The 23,822-nt window shown below is 40.3% G+C and overlaps 2 protein-coding genes across 6 annotated transcripts in view; one reads left to right on the forward strand and one right to left on the reverse strand.

Moving 5' to 3' along the window:
* The window catches only part of SMURF2 (SMAD specific E3 ubiquitin protein ligase 2), a 59,026-nt gene extending 55,335 nt beyond the window's left edge, over positions 1 to 3,691 (forward strand). For both annotated transcript variants that reach the window (XM_088176735.1, XM_014882715.2), the window contains one exon: positions 26 to 3,691. In XM_088176735.1, coding sequence (XP_088032861.1) covers positions 26 to 125 — 100 coding nt within the window. In that variant the 3' untranslated portion in view covers positions 126 to 3,691. The remainder of the gene's footprint in view (positions 1 to 25) is intronic.
* Positions 3,504 to 23,188, reverse strand: CEP95 (centrosomal protein 95). 4 transcript variants are annotated; one of them, XM_088176732.1, is made up of 23 exons: positions 20,508 to 20,899; positions 19,289 to 19,417; positions 18,222 to 18,329; positions 17,256 to 17,366; positions 16,160 to 16,268; positions 15,609 to 15,718; positions 14,749 to 14,883; positions 14,075 to 14,274; positions 13,587 to 13,656; positions 12,900 to 12,943; positions 11,653 to 11,777; positions 11,210 to 11,339; positions 10,921 to 11,035; positions 10,377 to 10,540; positions 10,007 to 10,099; positions 9,466 to 9,616; positions 8,196 to 8,356; positions 7,703 to 7,777; positions 7,054 to 7,206; positions 5,899 to 6,045; positions 5,738 to 5,809; positions 5,482 to 5,665; positions 3,504 to 5,274 (listed from the first exon to the last, which is right to left on the reverse strand). In XM_088176732.1, the coding sequence occupies exons 1-22, from the start codon at positions 20,527 to 20,529 to the stop codon at positions 5,489 to 5,491; spliced, it is 2,601 nt and encodes an 866-aa protein (XP_088032858.1). In that variant the 5' UTR covers positions 20,530 to 20,899; the 3' UTR covers positions 3,504 to 5,274; positions 5,482 to 5,488. The 4 variants fall into 4 exon arrangements, with proteins under 4 accessions (XP_088032858.1, XP_088032860.1, XP_088032857.1 ...); XM_088176734.1 differs by lacking the exons at positions 3,504 to 5,274; positions 20,508 to 20,899 and adding an exon at positions 22,992 to 23,188 and having other exon boundaries at positions 5,284 to 5,665; XM_088176731.1 differs by lacking the exon at positions 3,504 to 5,274 and having other exon boundaries at positions 5,284 to 5,665.
* Positions 23,189 to 23,822: the final 634 nt, after the last annotated feature.

Raw genomic sequence — 23,822 nt, forward strand, 5'->3', positions numbered from 1 at the left:
TGACACCTCTGTGCTTCCCCCCCAGCTTCAACAGGATCGACATTCCCGCCTACGAGAGCTACGAGAAGCTCTACGAGAAGCTGCTCACGGCCATCGAGGAGACCTGTGGCTTTGCTGTGGAATGACCCTCCCAGCCTCTCCCACACTCTATTTATACTCCTGTCAGCCAGAAAGCCCTTCCTTCCCTCAGCCAAGACTCAAGAAATGCTTGAAATACAGGAAACTTTCCCTTTTTTACACTAGGACACTGGGAGGGAAAGGACAACTTTTGGATTTTTTTTTTTTTTTTTAATTTTTAAAATTTTTTTATTTCAAGAAAATAGGTTCTGTGGTTCTGCCATAGGATCATTCAGCTGCTATTAAAAACTAATATCTTGAACATACAGAATGCTGACTTTTCCTACATTTCAACAGTTAAGCAGTATTCTATACTTAAAGACTACTACTATTTTTGTAAGAGGTAATCTATTATATTTGCCTACCTGATTTCTATTCTCAGATACCAAGACACAACTTCAGCAGTCGGTACAAGTCACGTTTCAGCCTGTTTTAAATGTATGATACTGAACAGCATCTATACCTGCTATTTTTGGAAAAAAATATTTTGGATTATTCTAACTTTGCATAAAATTGGCTGAAAGAATCATTAATCTTTTTAATGAAAGCCACTTACATGTTAACTGCATTTTCTTATAGTAAACCATTATATTCTGCAATGTAAATTCCAGGTAAATGTTGCCACAGGGGCTTTTTTTATATTTTTCAAGCAGGAATTCCGAATATTATGTTTTGGGGTCCTATTTATATCACTTGTCAGATTCCTCCAGCAGAATTTCTAGTGAGTGACACAGACTATTTGGTACAGTCCTTGTGTTTACACGTGGAATAACCTTTTCTTAATGAACAGTAGATGTTTTGATTTTTTTTTTTTAAACAGCATTTTTCTAACAAGTCTGTCAAGAGTATTTTTTGTTGCTTTTGACCTTCAATTGAAACACTGCATTTTGCAGCTGTTGAAGCACTGATGGGCTTTGCCAGCAGAAGCCTGTCAGCAGTTTGTTCCAGAATCCATCCTGTCCAGTCAACCAAAGTCTGTTTGAATGCAGCCAAATCATATTCTATATTTGTTGATCCTAAAGATTTATCAGGTAAAACACGTTGTAATCTTTGTCCAGCTGCTCATGACACGTGGGTTTAAGTTACAACTAAGGAAAAATGGTGTATTGACTGAAATATGTGTAATGTGCTTTGGAAATGAGGTTGTAAGAGCACATAATTTATTGATTGTAGGGATGGAAGTAAGTATATATATGATTTATAGCATGGGTTGATCTCTTCAAAGGGGAATAAAATGCACTACCAGTAGAGGGAACTGAACTTTGGTGTTAGCTTGGAAATTCTCAGTTGAGATCTGTCTGATCTGCTTGTGGTGTGTGGGTAAATCAGGCTGCTTCAGAGATGCTGCCATTCTCCTCTCAGCCATGAAAATATTTGGAATAAGTAGCAGTTTTTTTCCAATCAGTGTTGTGTTTTTGTAACTTAGGTTACAATTAATCATCAAATCTGCACTATTTTTTTGCTGCCAATGAGAAGAAAGTCAAAGGTATTGAAAATGCTAAAGGGATGGGATGTAACCAGCTTTCCATGTTTGCAGTGTAAGTCACAGTGAACCAGCTCATTTTCTGTTTTGTGGAGCTTGAACTAAATGTTGCTCTGCCAAGTCTGACTGCCACAGTGAGTAAACTACTACTGGATGTTGTGTGTTAGAATAGTGGGCAAGGGACTACTTTTATAGAATTGTGGTGAGAATCTGGTGAGCCAAATCCACGTTGTCTGATTATTTTTTTTGTACAGCTGTTGCTGGCAGGTTTCTTCCAAGGGACTTTTGCTTCCCTTTCTGGGCTGGCTGCAGGATGAGGCTTCCTGAGGATGTAAACAGAAAGCCAAGAGACTTGCTGTGACAGCCAGGTTTGAAATACATCAGAGCCTTTTCTTTTCATTTCTGTGGACTCTTGCACTCCTGATGAAGGGCTGGTACTTTCACATCTGTGCTGGGCTCCCCAGCTCAGGGCACTCTGTCACCAGGGAAGCTGCCCCTGTGCCTGTGCAGGTTTGGGGAGCACAGCAGGTTCTTGCCCAGAGTTTGTCACTCAAGTGCTGCCCCTGGCTGGGGCACAGCTCCAGCCCTGCCCAAAGCCTGTGCTCAGCCCCTGCCAGGTCTGAGTGTGTGACTGTGGCAGGGGTTTTACAGACAGGCTCTTGTGACTGTTCACAGGAGAGACCCCAGTGTCATAGGACTGACAGAAGTGATTTTTAAATTTTTTTTTTTTTTTTTTAAATCCCCTTGTGCCTACCCAGGCTGTGGCCACAGCCTCCCTGGTCATGGAACATGGCAAACAGAAAATCTGGCTGGTGGATTTATTGAATGCATAGTTATTGTCACCTTGCTGTCATAAAAGCATCTTTGGTGGGGGAAGGAGATGAGCTCTGCAGAATAGAGACCCAGGATCAGCTGATAATTACATGCATTTTCACAGCAGCCTTAGCAGTACATCTGTTTTTCTACTAAACATTTTGGTATGGCATTGAGAATTTTTTTAACTGCCACAGATATTGTAAATTTAATATATTACAGGCAAAACTAGACAAATCTGCATTGAACTTTCCATAGCTGGCAGATGAGGATGAATATACCAAGTATTTTGAGTGCCTTTCTACCTTCATAAAGACTGAGAGCTTTAACTGAAGCACCTCATCACCCAGTCAGATGTTTATCTGAATGTGGTAAAGGGTTGATTCCTTTCCAAAATTTTGTTTCAAGAACACGTCAGCTACTTTCCCCTCAAAAAGGTGCTAAGCCTAATATTGCATTTTAACCTTGGACTTTCACCCCATGATTAATGTGAATATTTATTTCAATGTGTCCCTCTTACTGGGTTTTACTTTATCCAGTCTTTAGTTGTTTTAGAGAGATGTCACATCATGGTTTTATGCTGTTGCTTTCATTATGAATGTTTAATTATGAACAGTGACTTTTGTAGATTTCAAATATACAGTTCACAGTTGAGTTTCAGAGGATTTAATTTCTCGGTGTAAAGAGTTTTGTAATGGTGCTTTGTACAGTATGTATTCTAATTTTTTTTTTTTGCACATAGGTTCAGTTTCCCTAAACTGATTTATTTGTACCAAATTTTTGTGTTGTACTAAAGTCCAGAGCACACAAGCTGTTTTGAAATTCCTGTTCTACAACACTACATCTGTACTGAACTCCTGGTGTGTTTAAAAGGCTGCATTGATGGAAGTTCAAGCTTTGCTCCTCTGTCACAGCACCATCCTCCAGCTCGATGTAGCATCTTTTTAAACAGCACCACACAGTTAACAGGTGCCATTTGTTGTACTTTACACTATGTAGTAGGTTCCTGGCTCTACACATCCTCAGAGCTTTGTCTGTAGTTGTAATTAGTTTATACAAGTGTAATTACTCTTCCACAAACTGACAGTTCTTAGTTTATCATTTCCATTGTATTTATTACAGAGTGTTTTAGCATTGGTATCATTGTATTTCACCCAGCTGTTACATGAGCTTTAACAACAACAAAAAAATCTGTATAAAATGGTTTTTAAGTACTTAATGTATGTACCCATGCAGAAGTTGAGCAATAAATTGTATGCTGTTTGCACTGTCACAGCATCAATGGTTTTAAAAGTTTTAAGTTTTTTCTTAATTAAATCTTTAAAATGTAACAATGTCATTTTTAAGTAACTCGACTTTGTTTCAGGAGAAAATACTTGAAACTTGGTGACTTCCTACATGCTGCTACCTACAGTGAGGAGTGTGCTGAATGTTCTAGTCAAACACAGCAGGTTTTACTTCTGGCTCTCAGGTACTGGCGTGTCTTGGCAAGGATTTTATCTCAGCACTGGGGAACAGATGTCTCCTCTCAAAACTCAGCAAAGCTACACCATCTTCCTTGAGGGAAATAAAGGCAAATTTGGTAAAGACTTGATAAATTCATCAACTTAGCTGATAAATATTGTCCCTTAAAGTCTTCAACTTAGCCAGGCTTACAGCAACTCCCTGAAAAGGTTTGGCTAGGTCAGGGGTTTGTGTTTCTGGTTTTGTAGAGGTTTTGGTGTGTTTTTTTGAGTCTGTATTTTTGCAGTGAGGTATCTTACATTGTAACACCTGGCTGGTTTGTTTCAGCTGTAAAAGAAGCTCCTTCAGACAGTGGGGGCTGTTTTTTCCTGTTTAGCTCTTTTCAGTGCATGAGTGTGAATTCTTTGTATGTTGTCAGGTCCATCAGAGTCCCCTAATGGCAACTTTTAAATATTGTAGTACAGTGCAGTTAAATCTAGTATTCCTATATCACTTCTCACACAGCAAGAACTCTTCTACTACCAAGATAAACTAATTTAGAGTTGCCCTTTTGTCAGGCAGAGGAGACTGTATCAGTAATAGACTTCATTAGTGCCAGCTTGGTTTTATGTAATTGTTCTTAGTTTAAATCCTCATCCCTCTGTTGGCACCTGCACAGTGTTTGGCAGGTGAAGCCTGGATCTCCTGCAGGGCCCTGCATTATTTATAGCACTGGGAGATGCTACAGTAGGTGCAGTGTCCTGCTCTGCCTGGAAGCAGACCTTACAACCTGAGGTAAGGTAAAAGCTGACTGGTGAAATATTTCATCATTCTTTAATTCTGTTTCTGTGAGTGTGAAAATGGAGTGATCAGGCTGCACCTGTGAGTGTGGCCCTGTGGAATATTAGGAATGCTGTCCACAGCTCCTTCCCAGGCTTCACCTCTTGCAGCAGCTTATCATGTACAGCTTTAGAAGAATCTGCACTGTTTTCTATTTCAAATTACTTTCCCCAGTGCAGTTGTAGCATAGAAAGAGTATTTTATATGCCTTCATATTTTATCAAGCCAGCAACACCAACACTGCAAACACAACCAAAGGAGGAGTGGAAGTAGTCTTCCCTTGCTTAATATATTTAAATTCCCAGTTATTTATGTCAGGTTTATTGCAGGCATTTTCTAACTTAGCCTTTCATAGGAAACCTGAACCTCTGATGTTCTTTTGAAGATCTTCTTGTGCTTTGTGATCTTTCCAATCCATGATTTCTGGCTAATGGTGTTAGATTGGCTTAGCAGCAACAGCCCCAGCACAGATGCAGAGGAGCCTCAGCATCCAACTGTTCCACCAGGAAAACTTCACTAAAGCACTCTGACTTCATCCCAATATCCTCTGGGTAGAGTCCAACATTACTCCAGCCTTGATAGGAAGGTAAAAAGTAGTTCAGAAACTTTATTGGTGATCTTAAAAGTGCTGTGGAGATCTCAGATCCCAGCAGCTATACCCCTGACAGGTCAAAATGACAGAACAGATATTTTAGAGAGAAAAACAACCTCACACCATCTTCCCATTATAGCAGCTCTCAAAGACTCTGATCATCTTAGCCAGAGAGGATTGCAGTGACATTTACCCAAGTCTTAGAAGAAGTGGCTTTGGCTGTACTGGAAAGAAGCCATCTGAAGTCTGGATCTCAGTCTGTCTGCTTCTAGTTCTTGAAAAAAGGTGTCATCATCACTGTGCATGATTGCTGCTTGAAGTTGCTGTATTTCCTTTTCCATCTTTGATCTCAGTTCTCTTTTTGTTTTCTGTAGCATCTAAAGAAAATACTGACATTAGCCACAGCATGTAAAAAGAAAAGGCAATTGGAAAATATTAAGGATACTCACTTGTGCTTGTGCTTTCTCTCTGGTTTGGATTTCTTGGAATTCTTGAGCTATAACTTCTGCTAGCATGGAAAACTAAACAAAACATGTGTGTGAGTTGAACTAATTAAAGAAAGACTTCTAAGTGGAAAAATATGATCTGCCTGATCCACATGAAGCTTTACCTGATCTTTGTAGTAGTTCTCCAGAGATTCCAGCTCCATCTGGTGCTCTCGCCGTTGCTCATCGCGCTTCTCTTGAGCATAAACTCTCAGGTCCCTCAGTCTTTGCTTCTGAATTTCTAAGCCTTCTTCAAATAAGTTTTTAAATATCTGCCAGCAATTAACAAAAGCAAACCTGAAACTTTCCCGGGAACTTATAAGTATGCATTTACTTTTCTCAACTGCTTTATCTCCTGATGGAATAGTGTTTACATGAGGATAGGCTGTAGCCCATGAAAAAGCACAACTCTGTACCTAGAAATGGTGGTGCAGATACAGCTGAGCTGGATTTGTATTACTCATTTAGCTGAAATTTTGATAGATAAAATAGTTTTTCATGTCAGTTTAGTCAGATGACCCAACTGTGCAAGCCAGGGCCTTTGAACATGCACTGTGATTTACAACCTACCCTGTACTCTGCAGTCTGACTTCAGGACCTTCATCCAGGTTTCCAGCAGCAGGAAATCCAGCCTGGACTCAGGCTTTCCATTCCTCCACAAGAACACTTAGCAGCTGTAACTCACAGCTTAAGGCAAACAGTTCTCAAATCCCTACCACTGGATTATGCAGTAAACTTCTAGTCTTTTATTTTGAAAGGTGACAACTGTGTATCTACTCTTGCAGAGTGTAATAACCCTCCTTGCTTTGCCTCACTCTCATGTCCAGCCCTAATTAGATCACATCTGTCACAAAGTCTGCTCTGTTTAACAAACACAACTGAACAACGAAGCTGCCTTTTTGATCAGTTCCCTCAACTGAAGATTTAGATTGTTTTGTTTGGATGGTGACTGTAGGAACAACTTCTTAATCCTACTGTTTCTGAAAACTCATTTCCCCAATTTCTCATGTTACCAGCCCTGTTTTTCCACACTGATACTTCACCCTTTTTCTCCTCTTAGCCCCATAAATCATCCTTTCTTGTTTCACAGTGGTTTGCCCTGTACTGGATCCACATTTCCAGAGAAGGAACAGTTTCATCTGTGGCCTTGACTAATCAACCACTTCATCCTGGCTCTGTGCTCTGGTCACTGCACTTGCAGCATTGAAGTACCAGACCTCAGCACTGGAGTCCTGACAGGAAAGAATTCACCCTTGCAGAGCAAGACCCCTCGTCCTCACCTTCTCCTCCCGTGTCCTTGCCCTCAGCAGCTTAGCCCGGAGCTGGGCCCTGTAATCCTCGTAGTATTTCCTGGCCCGGGCCACCTGCTGCTTCTTCTCTGTCACCTTGTTCTGAGCCCACCTCTGCCGGGAGATGCGCTGCTTGATGTCTTGCTAAAGGGAGAGCAGCAGCTGTCAGCCCACCAAACTGCCAACAGATACCCCTGCAGGCAAAGCTTTGTTAATCATTGCTAATTGGGGTCCTTTACTAAGGACCTTCTCCACAGCCCAGCTTTGCAGTTAGGTTGAAAGCATTAGGCACCACTGGTAGCAAAGTCGTGTCACTATAGAATTGAGGAGTCAGCACTGTCGTGGGAGCTGCAACACAACCTCAGGTTTCTCCTCCTTGCACTTTTTTAGAATTTGTTTTATCTTTTAGAGCAACAGTGCAGTGTAATGATAATAATAATGATAATAATAATATTCCATTCCCACGACCCCAGCAGCTGCACAACAAACAGATTATGTGGCATTTTGAGACCACAGCTACTCAAAAAGCATAAATTTGCCATAAGACAAAAAGCCACTTTCATGATCTGGGAATATGCATTCTAGATAGCTCCATGTGAAATCTCTATATTAGGTAACAAATAGTCTTCAAAGAACATACCAGTCTCTTGCTGTGATCTTGATCTCTCTTAATAATTGCAGCAAGCAGTTCCTGTTTCTTCAAGGCTTGTTCAATCTGGAGGTTTAAAAAAAAAAGGCATCATGCTGCAGGACAAGCTGTCCTATGTAGCAGGTTTAAATATTGCCCCTCTGCTATGTTTTGGGGTTTGGGTTGAGAGATGCCTTGTATAAGTTAATAAACTTCTGCATCTCATAACTCACTTTTAAACTAAAATACTGTTCAGAATTGGCAGTGGAAACTATAAAATGCTTTTAAAAAAGGCAATAGCAACCCTAGGCAGTACTTGAGAAATCAGTATAAAAGGAAGACCATAATATTCAAGCAACTGATGAAAAGTTGAACCTATGTATATAAATCTGTACATCCCTATTTAACCAAACTCCCAGGACATCCTTCCATGTTGTGCTGTGGGTGTGCAGGTGCCCTGTCAGGGTAACTCTGACATTCAGCAGGTAAGAATGAGAACACTCACTTCATTCTGGAGTTTTGGTCTAGGTCTGGCAGAGGGTGCCTTGAGGTGCAGAGTGTGTGCAAGCTGCTGCTGCCACATTTTATTCAGAGTACGGGGGGAAATGTGCAGGTGGGGAAACTCCTCCAGGAGCTGCAAGAGGAGGTCATTGTCTCTTATTGTCACTGTAAGATAAAGAAAGAGCAATAAGCAATAAATTCTTGGAGAATACTTTGAGTTGTAAATTCATCCAGACAGTGTCAGCCTAAGTCACAAAATACTTTACATTGAACACTGTACAAAATGACCATGCTGCTGATACCATGCCAAGCTAAGCCCAGCAGGACATATCATCCTGCCAGTACAGCAACAGAGAAAGCAATCCCAGTCTTTTGTTGTTTTCTCTGAAGAATTGATTTTTTAGCTCAGATGTCTTTTCCCTATCACCACCACATCCAGCTAAGACAGGCATCCCCTTCTTTTTTCATGTGGTTATGACCATCACTAATCAGTGATTGCTTGCTCTCTCTCTCTGGTTGCAGTTACTTAAAATAAAGCCAGCAGTAGCAATGACAGATCCAGGTCAAATAAACAGATGCAAAATAAACTGGTTTGCAACCAGCTCATTCCCATTACATCTTTGATCTTTCTGTCAGGAAAAGATGATGGGGAGATGAAACAAAAGGGTATTTACCAAGTATATGGCCTCCAAAAACTGGGAAAAAAATGAGGCAGTGTATCTAAGCAAAATCCAGATATGTAGGGGATTATCTGGTGATCCTGGCCATAGGCATGCACAGTGCTGGTTATCAAAACTGGGCATAGGATTTGCAGCTTGGCTTTCTTGGAGCATCACTTGCTTAGCAGAACCAGTGGCCGCCTTAACAGCACAGTGACAGAGTCCTGACAGATTCTGCTCTGTGACCTGTATGTGGCTCAGCTCAAGCCACAGGCCCAATTTTAAATCTGACACATGCTCAGAAAAATAACAAAAGGAAAGCTCAGACTGTAGTGGAATAAGCACAGAGGTAGCAGCAATGGAAAAAAGCCCTGAAAATAATCCAAGGGATTTTAAGGAAGTAGCGAATGGGTCACAATTTGATTGTGCACGGATGGTTTACATTTACTTAAAGCATTATCCTCCCTAACAAAAATCCAGACATATAGAGGTCAGAAGAAGGGAAAAATCTACAGCTGACTGGTATATGTTGGACTGGTGCCTTTATTCTTGGAGTTCAATACATGCTTTCAAAAGATGCCAGTTTTCCACCAAGTATAGTTTTGCAGTTCTTACTTGGAGCTGCTTGCTTTGGCTTCATGATCCCTCGTTTTGGAATCCACTGGCTGTATTTGGAATACTGAGGTGTGGTTTTTCTAGAATAAACTTTCACTGGCCGAGACACATTTGGATGTTCTTGAAAGATGTTTTCTTTGTACTCTTGTTCCTTAGTAGCAGATGTAAAATAGATGAAGAACAGGTATGAGAAGGGAAACACTGATAGAACACAGTTTGGCCATTAGAACTTAAATGTCTTTCAGACTTTAGAATGAGAACTTGGACATATTGCATTGGATTCTCCAGAAAGCCAGAATTTACAAAATACAGGTCAGGGTTCAAATAAAGGTTATATCTCATTACTGCATAACCTCAGCTCTTCTGCAGCACTTAACATTAGTAAGTTACTACTTCAGTTGTACAGTGTTGTAACTATGACACTGGAAGTCAAGTAGGTTTTGTACCCAAAAGTGTCTGGACAGGCTATCTAGAAAAATTTAAAAAGAAAAAAATCAACCAAACAAAACACAACCATCAATCTCAACAGTGCATCACCTACCACTTCCTTGGCAGCTTCTCTGAGCTTGGAAATTCTATGCTTCTCCCTTGCTTCAAAAATTCTTAGCTCATTTTCATAAGCTTTAGTGACCAGCTAGAAAACAAGAATAAAAGGACTTGTCAGAGGAAGTAATCAGTCCATACAGCCACCTTGTTCATTTGTTTGCTGCATGGGTCAAAATAGCTTCTTCCACTTTAAACTCTTTTTTGTAAAATTTGGGGTTTAAGTCTCTTCCTCAGCAGGCTACAGATAAAACAGCATATGATTACTAAAAGAGACCAGATGCCCCCATTACATAAAAGTGTTCTGGTTTTGTGGTTTTAGTGTAACTGTTGGTAAGAATTACCACAAGGTCCAATCTAAAAACTACCTTTGCTTTTCTTGTTCTTTCATCCCTTTCTTCCTGCAGGTGGCTGCGAATTGTCTTTGTCTGGCCTGTTTCAGTACCACGCAGTTCATGGTGCTGCTGCTGAGATGAGGGTGAGGCTGGAGAGAGGGATCGTGGCCTGCCTGGGTAGCTTGGACACGATGTATCTGTAGGGAAAGATCATTCACTGAGTATCTAATTTGAGACAAAAAAAACCCAGTGAATTGTGTTGTGACTAGGCCCTCATTTCAGAACGAGTCCTGTGAGCTCGTATTCTGTCCCTCCCTTCACTTTCTATACATTTTTTTACTGTAGCTGTGTTTGCCTTGTTTTTTGGGGTTTTTTTTGCAAAGTTTTAGCACATTTTTTTAAGTGTTAAACAGAAACTTGGTTGCAATTCTGTTACTGTAGCTCAGGTTTGGATCAAAGACAAAACAGACCTGAACTAGCAATATAAAATTTAGTAACTAACTGAGTGTAGAAGCTTTACATGAAAAGGTTTATTTTATATTTGTTTCCATCCCAATACCAGCACAAGGATTGTTACCTCTGCCAGCTGTCCTTCGGCCATAGTCCATGACACTGTCACTGTGCTGGGACAGGCTGTCCTCATCTCTCAGCTCCTCTTCTCTTGTGTGCTCACCCAAAGCTCTCTTCAACATCTAAGGGATAGATTTTTGTGGGGGTCAGGTTCAATAGACATTTCTAAAGTTTAAATGAACCAAAGCCAGGTGTTAGTTGCAGATTTCCTTTTTATCCATATTGCACTGATATTTTCTCCACTGTCATTACTAAAGCTGCATTGCTCAGCTCAACAAAGCAGAGACTGCACTTACTAAATCCAGTTCATTCAGCCTGCGGGACAGATTTTCTGATGCTTCACGAAACTCTTGCTGAGGCGTCTTCTCTGCTGTTCTGTGGGAAAGTGAATCTTCAACTGAATCTGTGGTGGAATTTTCATATTTGCTAAAGCAGAAAACAGACAGATTTCATTTCTGTTCCAAAAACCTGACAATGAGCATTATCTCACACAATTCTAGTTCACTTTTTGCCTAAGCACATTTTCATAGGATTAAGTAAAGCAGAATGTGTAAACACCTAAAATCGTATTTAACAAAATGAGTATATCAGGAGAAACAGGAAATCTTTCTTTTAGAATTAATCTTTCACTGTCACACAGCCAAGGAAAGAGAGATCTTATTCAAAAAGGGAGGTGGGGGCTGGCTGGCCATGGAAATCAAAGTGCCAGTGTGGTTCAGTACCAAAAATCTGAACTTGCCTTGTTGTTCTAGGCCAGTGTTGAGATTCAGGTCTTGGGATTTGTGTTACTTGTTCACCAAGTAGTAGTGAGAGCTTTTCCTCAGAAGAGGAGGCAGATACAGCAGACTCACATACCTGAGGCACCTAGAAAAAATGAGTAAATGAAGGCTTTATAGATCATGTGAGTAGAGATGCTGTAATAGAACCATCCCAAATCCTGTGAGTATAGATATATAAAAATAATTGTATTTCCAGGCTACTGACTGCAGATAGTGTGCTTTAGAGAACTAATGCTTAAAGAAATGGACTAGCAAAAATATGGAAGATTAGTTCACAGCTCTACCACTGAACCAGAACAGGGTCTAGGCTAAGGTAATGACTGACTATCTCCACATTCCACCTCATCAGCCTGGGACTGATTCCAGGTAGTGGAAATAAGCTGAATTTCCCTTAGTACAGACTGAGCTGCAGCTCACAGTGAGCCAAAAGAGAACACTCCTGTCCTTGTGCCATTGAGCTGCACTGGTTTAGTTCTGCCTGGTAACTTCTCTGTTCAAACTGGAGTAACTTGGGCTTGGCATGGACATACTGGGAAATGCACCAATGGAAAATGAGTTTCAGAGACAATGTAGATGTAAAAGCTGTTTAAACTATTGGAACAAGCAAAGTCTGTGAGTACCTCTTGTGGCTGCAGAAGGCAGAATTGTGTTTCCAGAGAAAGAAACTTCCTTTACAGACACATTTCTATGGGCACAGATTGGTAACTGCTGATCAGTTTGCAGGTTTTTTTATTCAGTTTTTGAAAAGCAAAAGACAGTGCAAGAAAATAAGAGAATAAAATAAGCAGTTCATGGATCTTTAAAAAGGAGTAAATTAAGTTTTATTGGCCAAAACCCCCAAAATTCTTACTACTTTAAAATGCTGATACATTTCAGAGAAAGGACATGACTGTACTCTTGTGCTTTGTACATTTTTGATTAAAAAGCAAGATAACCAGTAACTGCTTGGTTGTGATAAATAGAACTCTGTGGGTGCTGGCTCTGTACATTTTGGAGCAAACAACTCCAGGAAGAACTAAGAACTGACATGACTCACAGACTGCACATAATCACAGTCTAACAACACTGCATCACTGATTGGATATTAGGGAAAGAAAGTCTAAAGCAGGTTTGAAATATGCCCAGAAGCACCACAAGACAGTAGACAAATTAAGCAAAAATCAAAAAATACTAATTGAAATTCCAAAAATAAAGATGCAACATGTACCTTTGTCACATTGTCCTCAGCATCATCTCCCAGCATTTTTCCCACTGCAGAAGCAGATGACAGGTAAGTGTGAGTTAATGGCACTCTGCCTACTAATGTGGGCAACAAGGGAAAAGAGATGTGAACTGGGCCTGTGGATTCAAATTATTCAGAGAATAGAATGACAAAGCAACTGTGGTTACCCAGTTGTGACATTCATTTTGGTAATTTCTCCAGTCTTCAATGTTCCATGTCATGGGAATGCTATGGAAACTAAAAAAGGTAAGCAGTGTTTCCAAGGCAACAGAGAAAATGAGTACTGAAAAAAATAGCTTCTAAACCTTTTCTGTAATAGTTAATGGCTTGTTCTTAGAATTGAAACTGGCTTGTTTGGGTCCATGTTTCTCTGCTCAGAATAAGCTCAGCCATGGGATTTATCTGCTGGAGGAGATTTCTGTGGTACAGGCCCATCTTAACGGGATTAACTAAGAAAGGAGTTGAATTGGGGACATGGCTTACTTTTTTTCCAGTAGAGGGAACAGATTAAAAGTAACCTATTTTTGTTTCTCTGTAAAGCAGAGATAGAAATATGAACTTGTGGCTGAATTTCAAAAAATGCAAAATAATATTTCTTGTGGTGCCAGTAAAAATAAATGCAACATTATAACTCTTAAGAGTTACCCTAGAGGATGCAAAATTTTCTCTCACCAGGGATCTGTCTTGATAGAGGAAGACCATCAGAAATATCATCAGATTTTGGGGTAAGTGACTTTTCAATCTGAAATTAAAAGCAAGATGTGTTCTATTAAATTCACAGAGAGTGCTGACAGGAAGATCATACATTACATGGTCTGCAATGGAAATCAATGCTGATTTTATAGATAGATAAAAATCACTATAATTCTTTTGTTTACTATACTGTAAATTGTGCAGTTGCATTGACTGTGGAGATGTGTATGTATGTATGTATGTATAAAATAAACACACTCCTCAAACTAAATTCCTCTCTGGACACTTAGTGAGGAATGAATCCACAATCCAAAATTCCTGGAACTAAGATAAACTCTGACACATTCAAAAGTGTTCTTCAGGGACCAGCTACTCCCATTCTGCAAGTAAACTAGGAGGTTTTCAAATGAAAGCAGTATTGGTTAATAAAAGAAAATGAAATAATCAAAGAGTAGGCTTTTCCTTACAGGAGGAATGTTCACTGCTTGACTGCAAGCCAGAGCTGCTGCCTGTCTGTCTGAGCTGTGGTAATCTCTCCATCCTGGATCTGAGGGCTGGAATGGGGGCAGCAGAGGAATTGCCTGCTGGATAGGCTCCCCCAGTTTTGTAGCACTGGCACTCTGACTCCCTTTGTGGGGTTCAGCAGCATGAACAGACTCCATCATTCCTGAGGAGGCAAATACAAAGAACTTGAAGTGTTATCTGGGAAACCAGAACACGTTTAGTGCATTGTGTGTCTGTAATAAAGGGAAGTGTCTCAATAGCTAACGTGAGATGTCACCTTTGCTGGATTGCATAGGACAGTGCTGAAACATTTTTCAGCCTTGAGAACATGATTTTGGATGTGAGGATCTTCCAGAAGGACTTTTTAGTGTTTTGAACCACAAAAGGAAAGAATACAAACCGCAATACAAATTAAAAACAGCCTAGCTGAAGCCAAATCCTAGCTAAGCAGAAATACCCCAGATAATGAACGTTTGCCTACTCTGAGAGACTAAAATATCACATTTCTGAAAACAATTTATTTTAAAACATGACTAAAGTCCATTCATGACTAAAGCTCTCCTCCACACTACCCTAGCTTCCCTACACCCCTAAATCAAAATCAGGTGGATGAGCTGTCAGAAGAATCAATACTCACCATCTTCCCTTTCCTTTCCAATCCCCCTTTCACTTTCTGAGAACTGTTGGGGCAATGCTGCAAGAGCCTCTGAACTTTCAGGTTCTTCTGCCCCCTTGTCCTTTTCTGCTAAACACAGTTCAGGCATCTGAAATTCTAGAAGTGGATGTTTAAAAAGATTTTTAAAAGCTCTATTAAGCATCTTGCTATGAACTGTTGAGATGGACAATTTTAATTCTGCTAACTGCTTGGTGTCAACAATCCATACTAAGCTCAAAATAGGTCTGTTAAATTCTTATTTGTAATTCCAGTCAATGAAATGTTCATAATTCATAGTATTTCTTTATGCCTCTACTTGAGGAGATGAAAAATCATCCAATAAGAATAGGAAGAATTGGAATATTCTTACAGAAAAATTGGAAATAAGAATGAGCTCCATTTGAGTCATCTGCACATGACCCGTTTTAGAGTCATCCATGAAGTTTTGAAGGGGTACACACTCCTAACCAGTCTTCTTTAAGAATGAACTTATTAATCTTAAATAATTGATCTTACACTGCAACAAATGTAACAAAGTCTTCAGAATTCCCCTATTCTACTGAACAAGATAAAATGCTTTTGTAGAACTGAATTAGAACTCAAACAACAAACCTTTATCCAAAGAAGGTAGTGCAGGAGTCATGAAAAATAATGCCTGGAATATTTACTTCCAGAAATGTTAATTTCAGCAAGATGTATTTGCTTATTGTGGGTTGTCTGGGGTTTTTAAAATAAAGCTTTAAAAGAGTATTTATCTGAAAGAAGTAACTTTTTAAAAGGAAACAAAGCCTAGAAGTCTTACTACAGAAGAGTCTTAAAATTTTTTCCTCACCCAAACTCACCTTCCCCTCTCTTGGAAAATGAATAAGCAGTATCTCCAAGTTTAATTAATTCACTGGTAGATTCTGAGCCATCTGTATCACAAGTTAGAATAAAATATTCTGACTGGGACCTAAGGGGAACATAAAGCCATCAAATATTTCCTCTCTCAACCTCTGCCCATTCAGCCCACGAGATGGAGCTGCCGAGGAGCCGTGCAGGGCACGGCCCTGCTGCCACAGAGCAAAGCAGAGCAGGAGTCACAGCCACAAACTGAACTCAGCTTAACAAATCAGTCTTTAAAATACTTTAAAATCAATCTTTAAAACTGATCAAAGTTTTCAAGTTGTTTCATTCCACATAAAAAGTAAACTTAAGGGAAACAAAATCAGCAACTCTTCAAGGGCAAAAGAAGTCCCAGATGTAATTTTAGCCCAATCAGGAGTCACCTCACATTCATTGTGGCATATGTAATCAGTAGGTGTCTATGCTATAAAAAACCTACTGATTTCTTTACAGTTACACAAAGACAGTCAATCACTATGTGAAAGCAAATATTCAGAATTGTTCTTACCTTTCAACTGATGGCATTAGTGTATGTTCTGTAAGTTGACCAGCAGTGTTTTCCAGCTGCTCTTGAGATGCATTTTGAATTTTATCACTGGACAGCACATTTATTTCAGCTGTTAATAACCAAGAGGTAATTATTTTCAGGAAAACTAGTTCTACCTATAAACTAACAGGTACTACTTCCAATATTATCAAAATAGTTGATGTGTAATATCAACATTGTAGTGTTTTATCTAAAAATGATGACATGCAATGTTCCCCACAAGGGGAGGGGAGGTGGGGCAACTTTTATGGTAAATTTTGAAAAATTATACCACTACCATATATCCCCTTGTTCCAGTTATTAACAAACCTTTCTTCTTCCTCAAAACAATTAAACTGTGGACTTAACAGTTAGAAAATTTGAACCACTAACCCCCTGGGTAACAAGACTGGCAGTCTGAGGGAAGGGAAAAGCAGTACAGGCACTGAACATTCCTACTGCCCTCTTTCTTCTGTCCACTCTGCAACAGGCCAGCAGGGAACTCAGGCACCAAGTGCTCTCCCCTTAATCACAGATTGCAACAGCCAGTGGTGACAACTCTTATCAGCTCTGAGATAGGAAGACCAGTACTGCCTGCAGGAAGATGCCTCTGCAGGGCTGAGCAGCTTCTCTTCCCAACTTCCTCAAAATAACCCCTGCTAGAGACCTACTCCCAAGACACTTCCCAGGAAGGGCTGTCCTCCCCCTTATCTCCTAGTAAGTAAAAGGGACATTTGCTCGTTGTTCCAATTAGAGCCAACATTTCCCTCCTTGAATCCTAATCCTAAATCATCTGAGTTACACGTTGAAAAGCAACTAACAAAGGATGAATTGTCTACAGTAGGTTTCTGCCACAAGAATGAAACAGAAGGATTATGTAAGTTTGAGGGGAAATTATCTATTTTATTACTGTTTACAAAAAGAAGGAATGCAAATATTCAGCTTCACCCCTGCAATTTCCTCCCTCAAGGTCAGTTTTGTCCTTCTCTTTTCTCCATTGTCAAGGTTATAAGTAAGAAAAAAAACCCCACCAAATAAATCTTTGCTACATTGGAAACACTTTGGGTTTACATCTCACCTCCAGTCTGAGAAGAAGCTTCACTGACTTCTTTAAGATACTCTAACAAACCATCAAATATTTCCAGGAGGTTTTTGATAGATTCCCTGTCTCCTTTCACAATATTCTCACCTTAAGAGAAGGCAATGACACATATTATTGATTAGTACTTCACAGAAGAAAAATTCTCAAAAGCAGGTGTTTTCTATAGAAGACTGCTTGGAAATTCATGTAAAGGTGTCAGCTCAGAAGACACCTGGTCACTTATTTATGGCTATGTAGCTAAACTTAAAGTATACTTTAAGTGTTCTAAATTTGCATATTTTCAGTTCTAATAAGTCAAAGTTTATTGATGCAGTAACTGCTTTCACACTCAAAAGTATTCTGGGATATTTTCAGGGACAATTGGTATTTGATATTTTTCTTATACATAAAACTATAGCATGAAGCAATTTATGGAGTGGCAGCAGAATTGCAAACACCAGCCACTGTGTACAAGCACCAAGTCAGAGATACTTAACAAGCAGTTTTCATTCTTTGCAGGTTATGTTGTGTGAGACCAAACACAGGAATACTCAGGGAAGGCCATTATCTATGTACAGATAACACAACAAAGTTCAACTCTTTACTCACCAACTTTTAGAAATATAATAACAAGTTTGAAACTCCAGGGTCATGTCTTAAAACCCAGTGGCCAAGCCTGAGCCAGTAACAGATTTCAGTAACATTCTGGCAGCCAAATAAAGGATGGCCAGATGTTAACTTTAACATTTCTTTTTCTATTATTTATTCTCTGCTTGCTGTTTCAATTTATAACCTGATGTGCAAGGCAATGGGTCAGTGTTCTGATGACATCCACTACCATAAGAAGATATTCCATGCAAGTATGAAAGCAGGCTGTGTAACACCTGGTTCTTAAGACAATGAAATTGAACTACACAGATTTGTCTTTGCAGCTTTGCTTGTCTTACTAAACCAAGTACTTACCTGTGATGTGAGACAAGCTGACCTGCAAATAATCCAATGCCAGGGAATCTATTACTGCTTGTACATTATGGGCATCATCCTCTTGGCTTCTGGGAGTAGCAATGAAATCTATTTAAAATAAATAATAGATTTCAGGCTACTTAAGTGGATAGTTTGTTGCAAGCACCTTAATGAAACAACTTCTGCTTACAAGTTAATATCTTTTCAGTACCTTGTGTCCTTGGTGAAAAGCCCAAATACCGTATGGTCCTACAAAATATTTTATAAATACCGAGCACAAACTTAGAACACCCCTTGGAAGATGTGAGGGTTTTATCAGGATTAAATTCAAGAACAGAGACTACTAAAGCATTTCTCCTCCTTCACTCCCAGCAGACACACCTAGTTCAGATTAAACTGGAATTGCAGTTTGTGTTAGGGCTTCTTCCTTCCCTGTCACACACTTATTGCACTGCAATGTATTCTACTTAACTGGGAACATTATTTTTAGTTCTGCACTTACATTTAACAGGACTTCTACCTTCAATAGGTGCCAGTTATCTCAGTGCCCTTAAAATCTTCTGCAATTGGCAGTCTGACGCTTCTTACACATAACAGTTTATAAACAAAGCAAATACATAATTGTATAGCCTTTGCTTAGTTGTTGTCACTGAAGTCCAGTGGAGATGGATTAAAATAGGGTTAAATCACAGCTCAGCTCTTAGCAGACTCTAAGTATGAAGCATTTTATGAGAGCAGACCTTCAGTGTTACACTGCTGTAAGATAAAATGAGCCAGTTCACACCCTTCAAAAGTATTATGCCCACAGACGGCCTTCAAGACCTAATTTACAGAAATTTTATTGTGGTTATCCTCATAGCTGCCATTCATAGTCCAAAGTTAAAAGAAAATTGACTAATGTTACTTACATCTTCTTAAAGAATGACAATCTTATATTTTTGTCTTTGGAAAGACATAAATACTTTAAATCCCTACATCTGTAGAAGCTCTACAAGTTTTAATTTTATTTAGCAACAAAATACACAGAGACAAAAATAAAACACGTTTTTAGCAATTCTCATTCCTACCTGGTACTTTTTCTCCTAAGATTGACTCATAAAGACGAACAAACACGTCAGCACTACATTCTGACAGATTGTTTATGTGCTGGTTTATGTGACAGGTCCTTAAGAGATCATTGGCAACATCAACCCAATCTGTTTAGAAGAAAAACAATAATGTGAGAACTGAAAGACACAGAAATAAAGACAAGATTATTTACAGTGAAAGGTAACCACTGTGTCTCTGACTCTACCAGAGGTGGTCAAACCCAGGAGAATGTCCCATCCACCCAGAATATTAAACATTGTTCAAGTGCAATCATAGCCAAACTGGACTTGGGAGGTGCAAAGCACTGAAGTACCACAGGCTGGGCAGGTTAATTTTTTTTCCATGTAACAAAAACCAAATTTGAATCTGGTCTCATAGCCAGGAACTCCAAACTTTCAGGACCTTAACAAGCCAAGCTCGGATACACCATTTATCAATGATCAGAAAGGACAGGTACTTTTTTTGGAAAACGTGAGCTTCTCTTACAAACCCAGGTTCTCTAATAGTCAGACAATGACATCACTGCTAATGTAAATACTCCTCATGAAAAGTAAATTCTACTTTAATTAATTTTTTTAGGGATTAGAAGAATACAGAGGTGGTGCTGCCAAGTGCTCTATTGAGCACAATGAGATGTGCATTAAACACCCTGATCTTCCCCCAGCTTTGAGTCCTGAGATCAAAGTGCTTTGAAGGCCACATATTTTGACAATTATTAAGAACTTTAATTTACTGGAAAAGGCATAGAATTACTACAACAGAAACTAATTTGTGCAGTTTTCAGTACACAAGTGTGTTAGTTTCGATCCCTTTACTCCTCCATCAGTTCCAGACATCACTTTAAGTTTCGGATGCGTGAAAGGTTAAAGTAGCATCTCCTACATTTCAGGCTGTCTTGGAACACTTGAATTGCTGTTCGTCTGTAGCTTTATTAAGTTAAAAGTGTCGCCAAAAAAGATACAAAGACAAAGGAGGGGAAGAGGGAAGTTAACGCAAAAAGCTCGAAAAGCGGTAACACACAGAACAAAACGGTGAGAGCGATGCGAGCAGTGGGGGGGGTGATGAGGGAGAAGGAAGCTGTCCGGCTCGGCGGGCCCCAGGCCGGTCACTGCTCCGGGAGCGGGACCCGCTTCACTCGGCCCCGCAGGACCGGGCCCCGGAGGGCTCCGAGCGCGGCTCGCTGGGGCCCGGCCCTACCTGCGCCCTCAGCGCTGCCCATGGCGGTACCAACGAGCCAGACCCGCCCCCGCCATTTAAACCGCGGCCTGCGCGCCCATTGGGCAGGCGCCGCAGGAAGGGGCGGGGCGGCGCGCGGTGGTGTCCGGTGGTGTCGGTCACGGCCGGTGTTACGGGAGCCGAGCGGGGTGGGCTGCTCGCCGCTGTGACGGGGCTGGGAACAGGCGGGGTTTGGATGGGGAGCAGGGAGCCCCAGAGCCGACCCGCACCTCGGTCACGTGCCATTCCCCACCGCTCCCCGGTCCGACCCAGCAATTCTGCCCGGCCGGTGCCGCCACCGCCGCTCGGGCCGAGGCTCCCGGGCAGCACGGGCCGGCCCCGGGCAGCTCTGGTCGCCGAAAGCGGCTGGCGGCGTAAAATGGCGGCCGGGGAGAGAGAGGGTTGTTCCGTGAGGTTCCGCCTTCGTCACCTGAACAGGAGACGGTTGTTGGCGATTTCTCTGTACAATAGGTGGGGAAAGGGCTGGCCTGGGGCGGAGCAGGGGAAAGTTCTCGCACTTGACCTTGCAGGCTGACCCAGGGCCGTTTGCCGCCCGGTGTGTCCATTACCTACTGTTAGCGTTAATTGCTACGATACAGGTTTGACAGGGTAACCCGCAGGCATTTCTGCATGAAAGGAGAACTAAAACGCTTATTAAAAATAAGATTTAGAAATGAAGCTTACTGTATTAGCTGCTAACGTAAAATTTTCTGGACAGGTTGGATGGTGAAGTCTGTTATTTTCCTTCCTGAGCAACAGTAGCCCATGCTCCTCAGGAATTCTGGGTTTTCCATGTTAAAAGAAAAAATGGTGCCTTTTATCATTAAACTCCTTGAGCAGGACAAAAGCAGCTGAGGTCCCAGTTTTGACCGTAAGAACAATGACTGGCAGCAATTAAACCTCAGTGCTATGAGCTCCAGCAGCCCACGGGTGTCATTTGTAGATCCAAACCCCAGCGCACACACCACCTTAGGAACACAAAGGAGCTTTTGTTGTGTGTAAGCAAACACAGATCTCAATGCTAGCAAAACTAAACTGTAGATTTCAGTTTGCTACGTACACAGCTCTGCAAAGCTGTGCTGATTTGTTTCCACATACTGGCTCTAATTAAGAGAACACAAGAAAATCAATGATGTTTAACTTGGGAGGGTGGAACAGAAAAATGAGGAAATTTTTTTACAAAGGAAATTGAAAGGAGTTCTTTGCAGACTCAACTGCGTGTAGACAAGGCAGGGACTGGGTTTTTATTTAGTCTTCAATTCTTTAAAACCTTAGAAAGATTAAACAGCACTGTAACAGGAGCTAAGAAGTTATACACAAAATTAAATTAAACTGTGTTAAGATAAATACAATAGAACAAGAAAAGATAATTTGTTATTTTTACAGTCTTTGCAAAAATCTTTTTCAGACTCATCAGGAACAGGAAGCTTCTAGGATCAGAAGGTGGAGAGTGTTAATAGGGGTGTTTGTGGAGAAAAATATTTCACAAGCCATAATAAGTAAGTCTATACTGAAAAAAACTAGAGAGATTCCTCTATTAGAAATTTACTGGGATAGTATTAAAAAAGCAAGTCAAGTTGGAGTGCTATTGAAAAAAAAATTATTACAACAAAAAATGATTGAGTAAGGTGGAATTCCAAATTGCTGAAGGTTGAACACCTGTGGCTATTCATAAACAAAATAAGCCTGACTTAGGTGTTACTTTTGAGGACAATGATGCCTTGGGTTTTAGGTTTTCTATTTTTCTAAAATCTCTGCTGCTTATTGTGTAACTCTGAAACTTCATATTAAGTGTCAGTAAGTTCTCTTCACAGAGTAGTTAGACAAAACAATCCCTTCCTAGCTAGAGAATCAAGGACAACTGGTACCCAAAAAGCAGAAACAACAGCAAGGGAAAGAGGGCAATGCAGGGGGCTGAGACTTCACAGCCTGGGGCTGTGGGTGGATAATTGACCCAAATATGTAGATGAACTAAAAATTATAAAAGTGTAAAGACTCATGACTGGGATCCATCTTGAATTTGATTTGGGTGTAGCCCCAGCCAGGCTCTTGTACTGCCCAATAAATAAATTCAATAAATACCTTTCAATAAATACTGATTTTATTCCTTTTGCTCTGCCTAGTCCCTCTTCCAGGTCAGTCTTTTCAGGCATCATAATATGCAGACCTGTAGTCTTTGCAAACCTTGCTCTATTCTTAGCAACATTTAAAAAAAAAATGCTAGAAAATAATACACAACAGATCAAAAATATCTTTATACTTTCATTATGTAGGTCTGTATGGTGTCCAGATCTTTAATGCTGTGAATTTCTTGTCAATAAAGAAAAAAAAGGCAAGAAGAATTAGAAGTGTGGAATCACTTTAAAAGGAGGAAAAGTTATATTGCAGCTTTGGTTTATAAAGGAGGTGACTTAGAAGATATAAAAGTCCACAAAGAGTATAAATAAACAGACAGTTATTACTCACCATTTCTACTCATTGTTTTGTGCCTCTCGTTCTTATCTGGCAATATGTTGAAAATGAAAGTAAATGTTTTTTCAGGTTGTATATACTGAAACTATAAAACACAGTGTCATGGTATCTTACAAGCTAAGGGCATAAATAGAACCAAAACGTGAAGAAATGGCCATCAAATACAGTTATTTTTGTCCCAGAAAAGCCTTAAAGCACAGATTGCTAGAAGGTGGGAGGATATAAATGGGAAGTGTTGTTACGACACTTCTCCTTCCTTATGTTGTTTTCATTTTTTTCCCTCTCTGCCTGGAGCAGGTGGCTGCGGGTGTTTGTGTTTCAAACTTCAACTCTTACGTGTGTAAAGCCTCAGGACGCCGGACATTTGCTTGGCAAAGCCGGGTGGGTGAACAGCAGCGTCCACTGGGGGTATTGAATGTTTTTATCTGCTGCCTTCTGAGCAGCTTTTCAGCACTGCTGCACCTCAGATGACCTTTGACTCAGGTTACTGGCCCTAGTGTGGAATTCAAAAAGATAACCGGGGTAACTTTAGAGCTGTATATTTATAAATACTCTGTTTACATATATGTTTACAAACATTTTTAAAAGGCAATGGTAGCAGCACAAAAAAACTGGCCTGAGAAGTTTTGATGTTATTTTGTGTCCAGCTCGCCATGGTCTGCATATCTGGCTCTTAATGAGAGTCATAGGTGGGCAAGGGGCCAATCTACTTCGAAGTATCAGTTATTAGTTAAAATGTTTATTAGTTAAAAGCCCGGGCTCCTCTCAAGCTATTTTAGAATTTTCACAGACAGATCTGGGAGAACTGGGGGACAGTACTGCGGA

The sequence above is a fragment of the Sturnus vulgaris genome, chromosome 20 (genome assembly GCF_052056855.1).
Source record: "Sturnus vulgaris isolate bStuVul1 chromosome 20, bStuVul1.hap1, whole genome shotgun sequence".
Lineage (NCBI taxonomy): Eukaryota > Metazoa > Chordata > Aves > Passeriformes > Sturnidae > Sturnus > Sturnus vulgaris.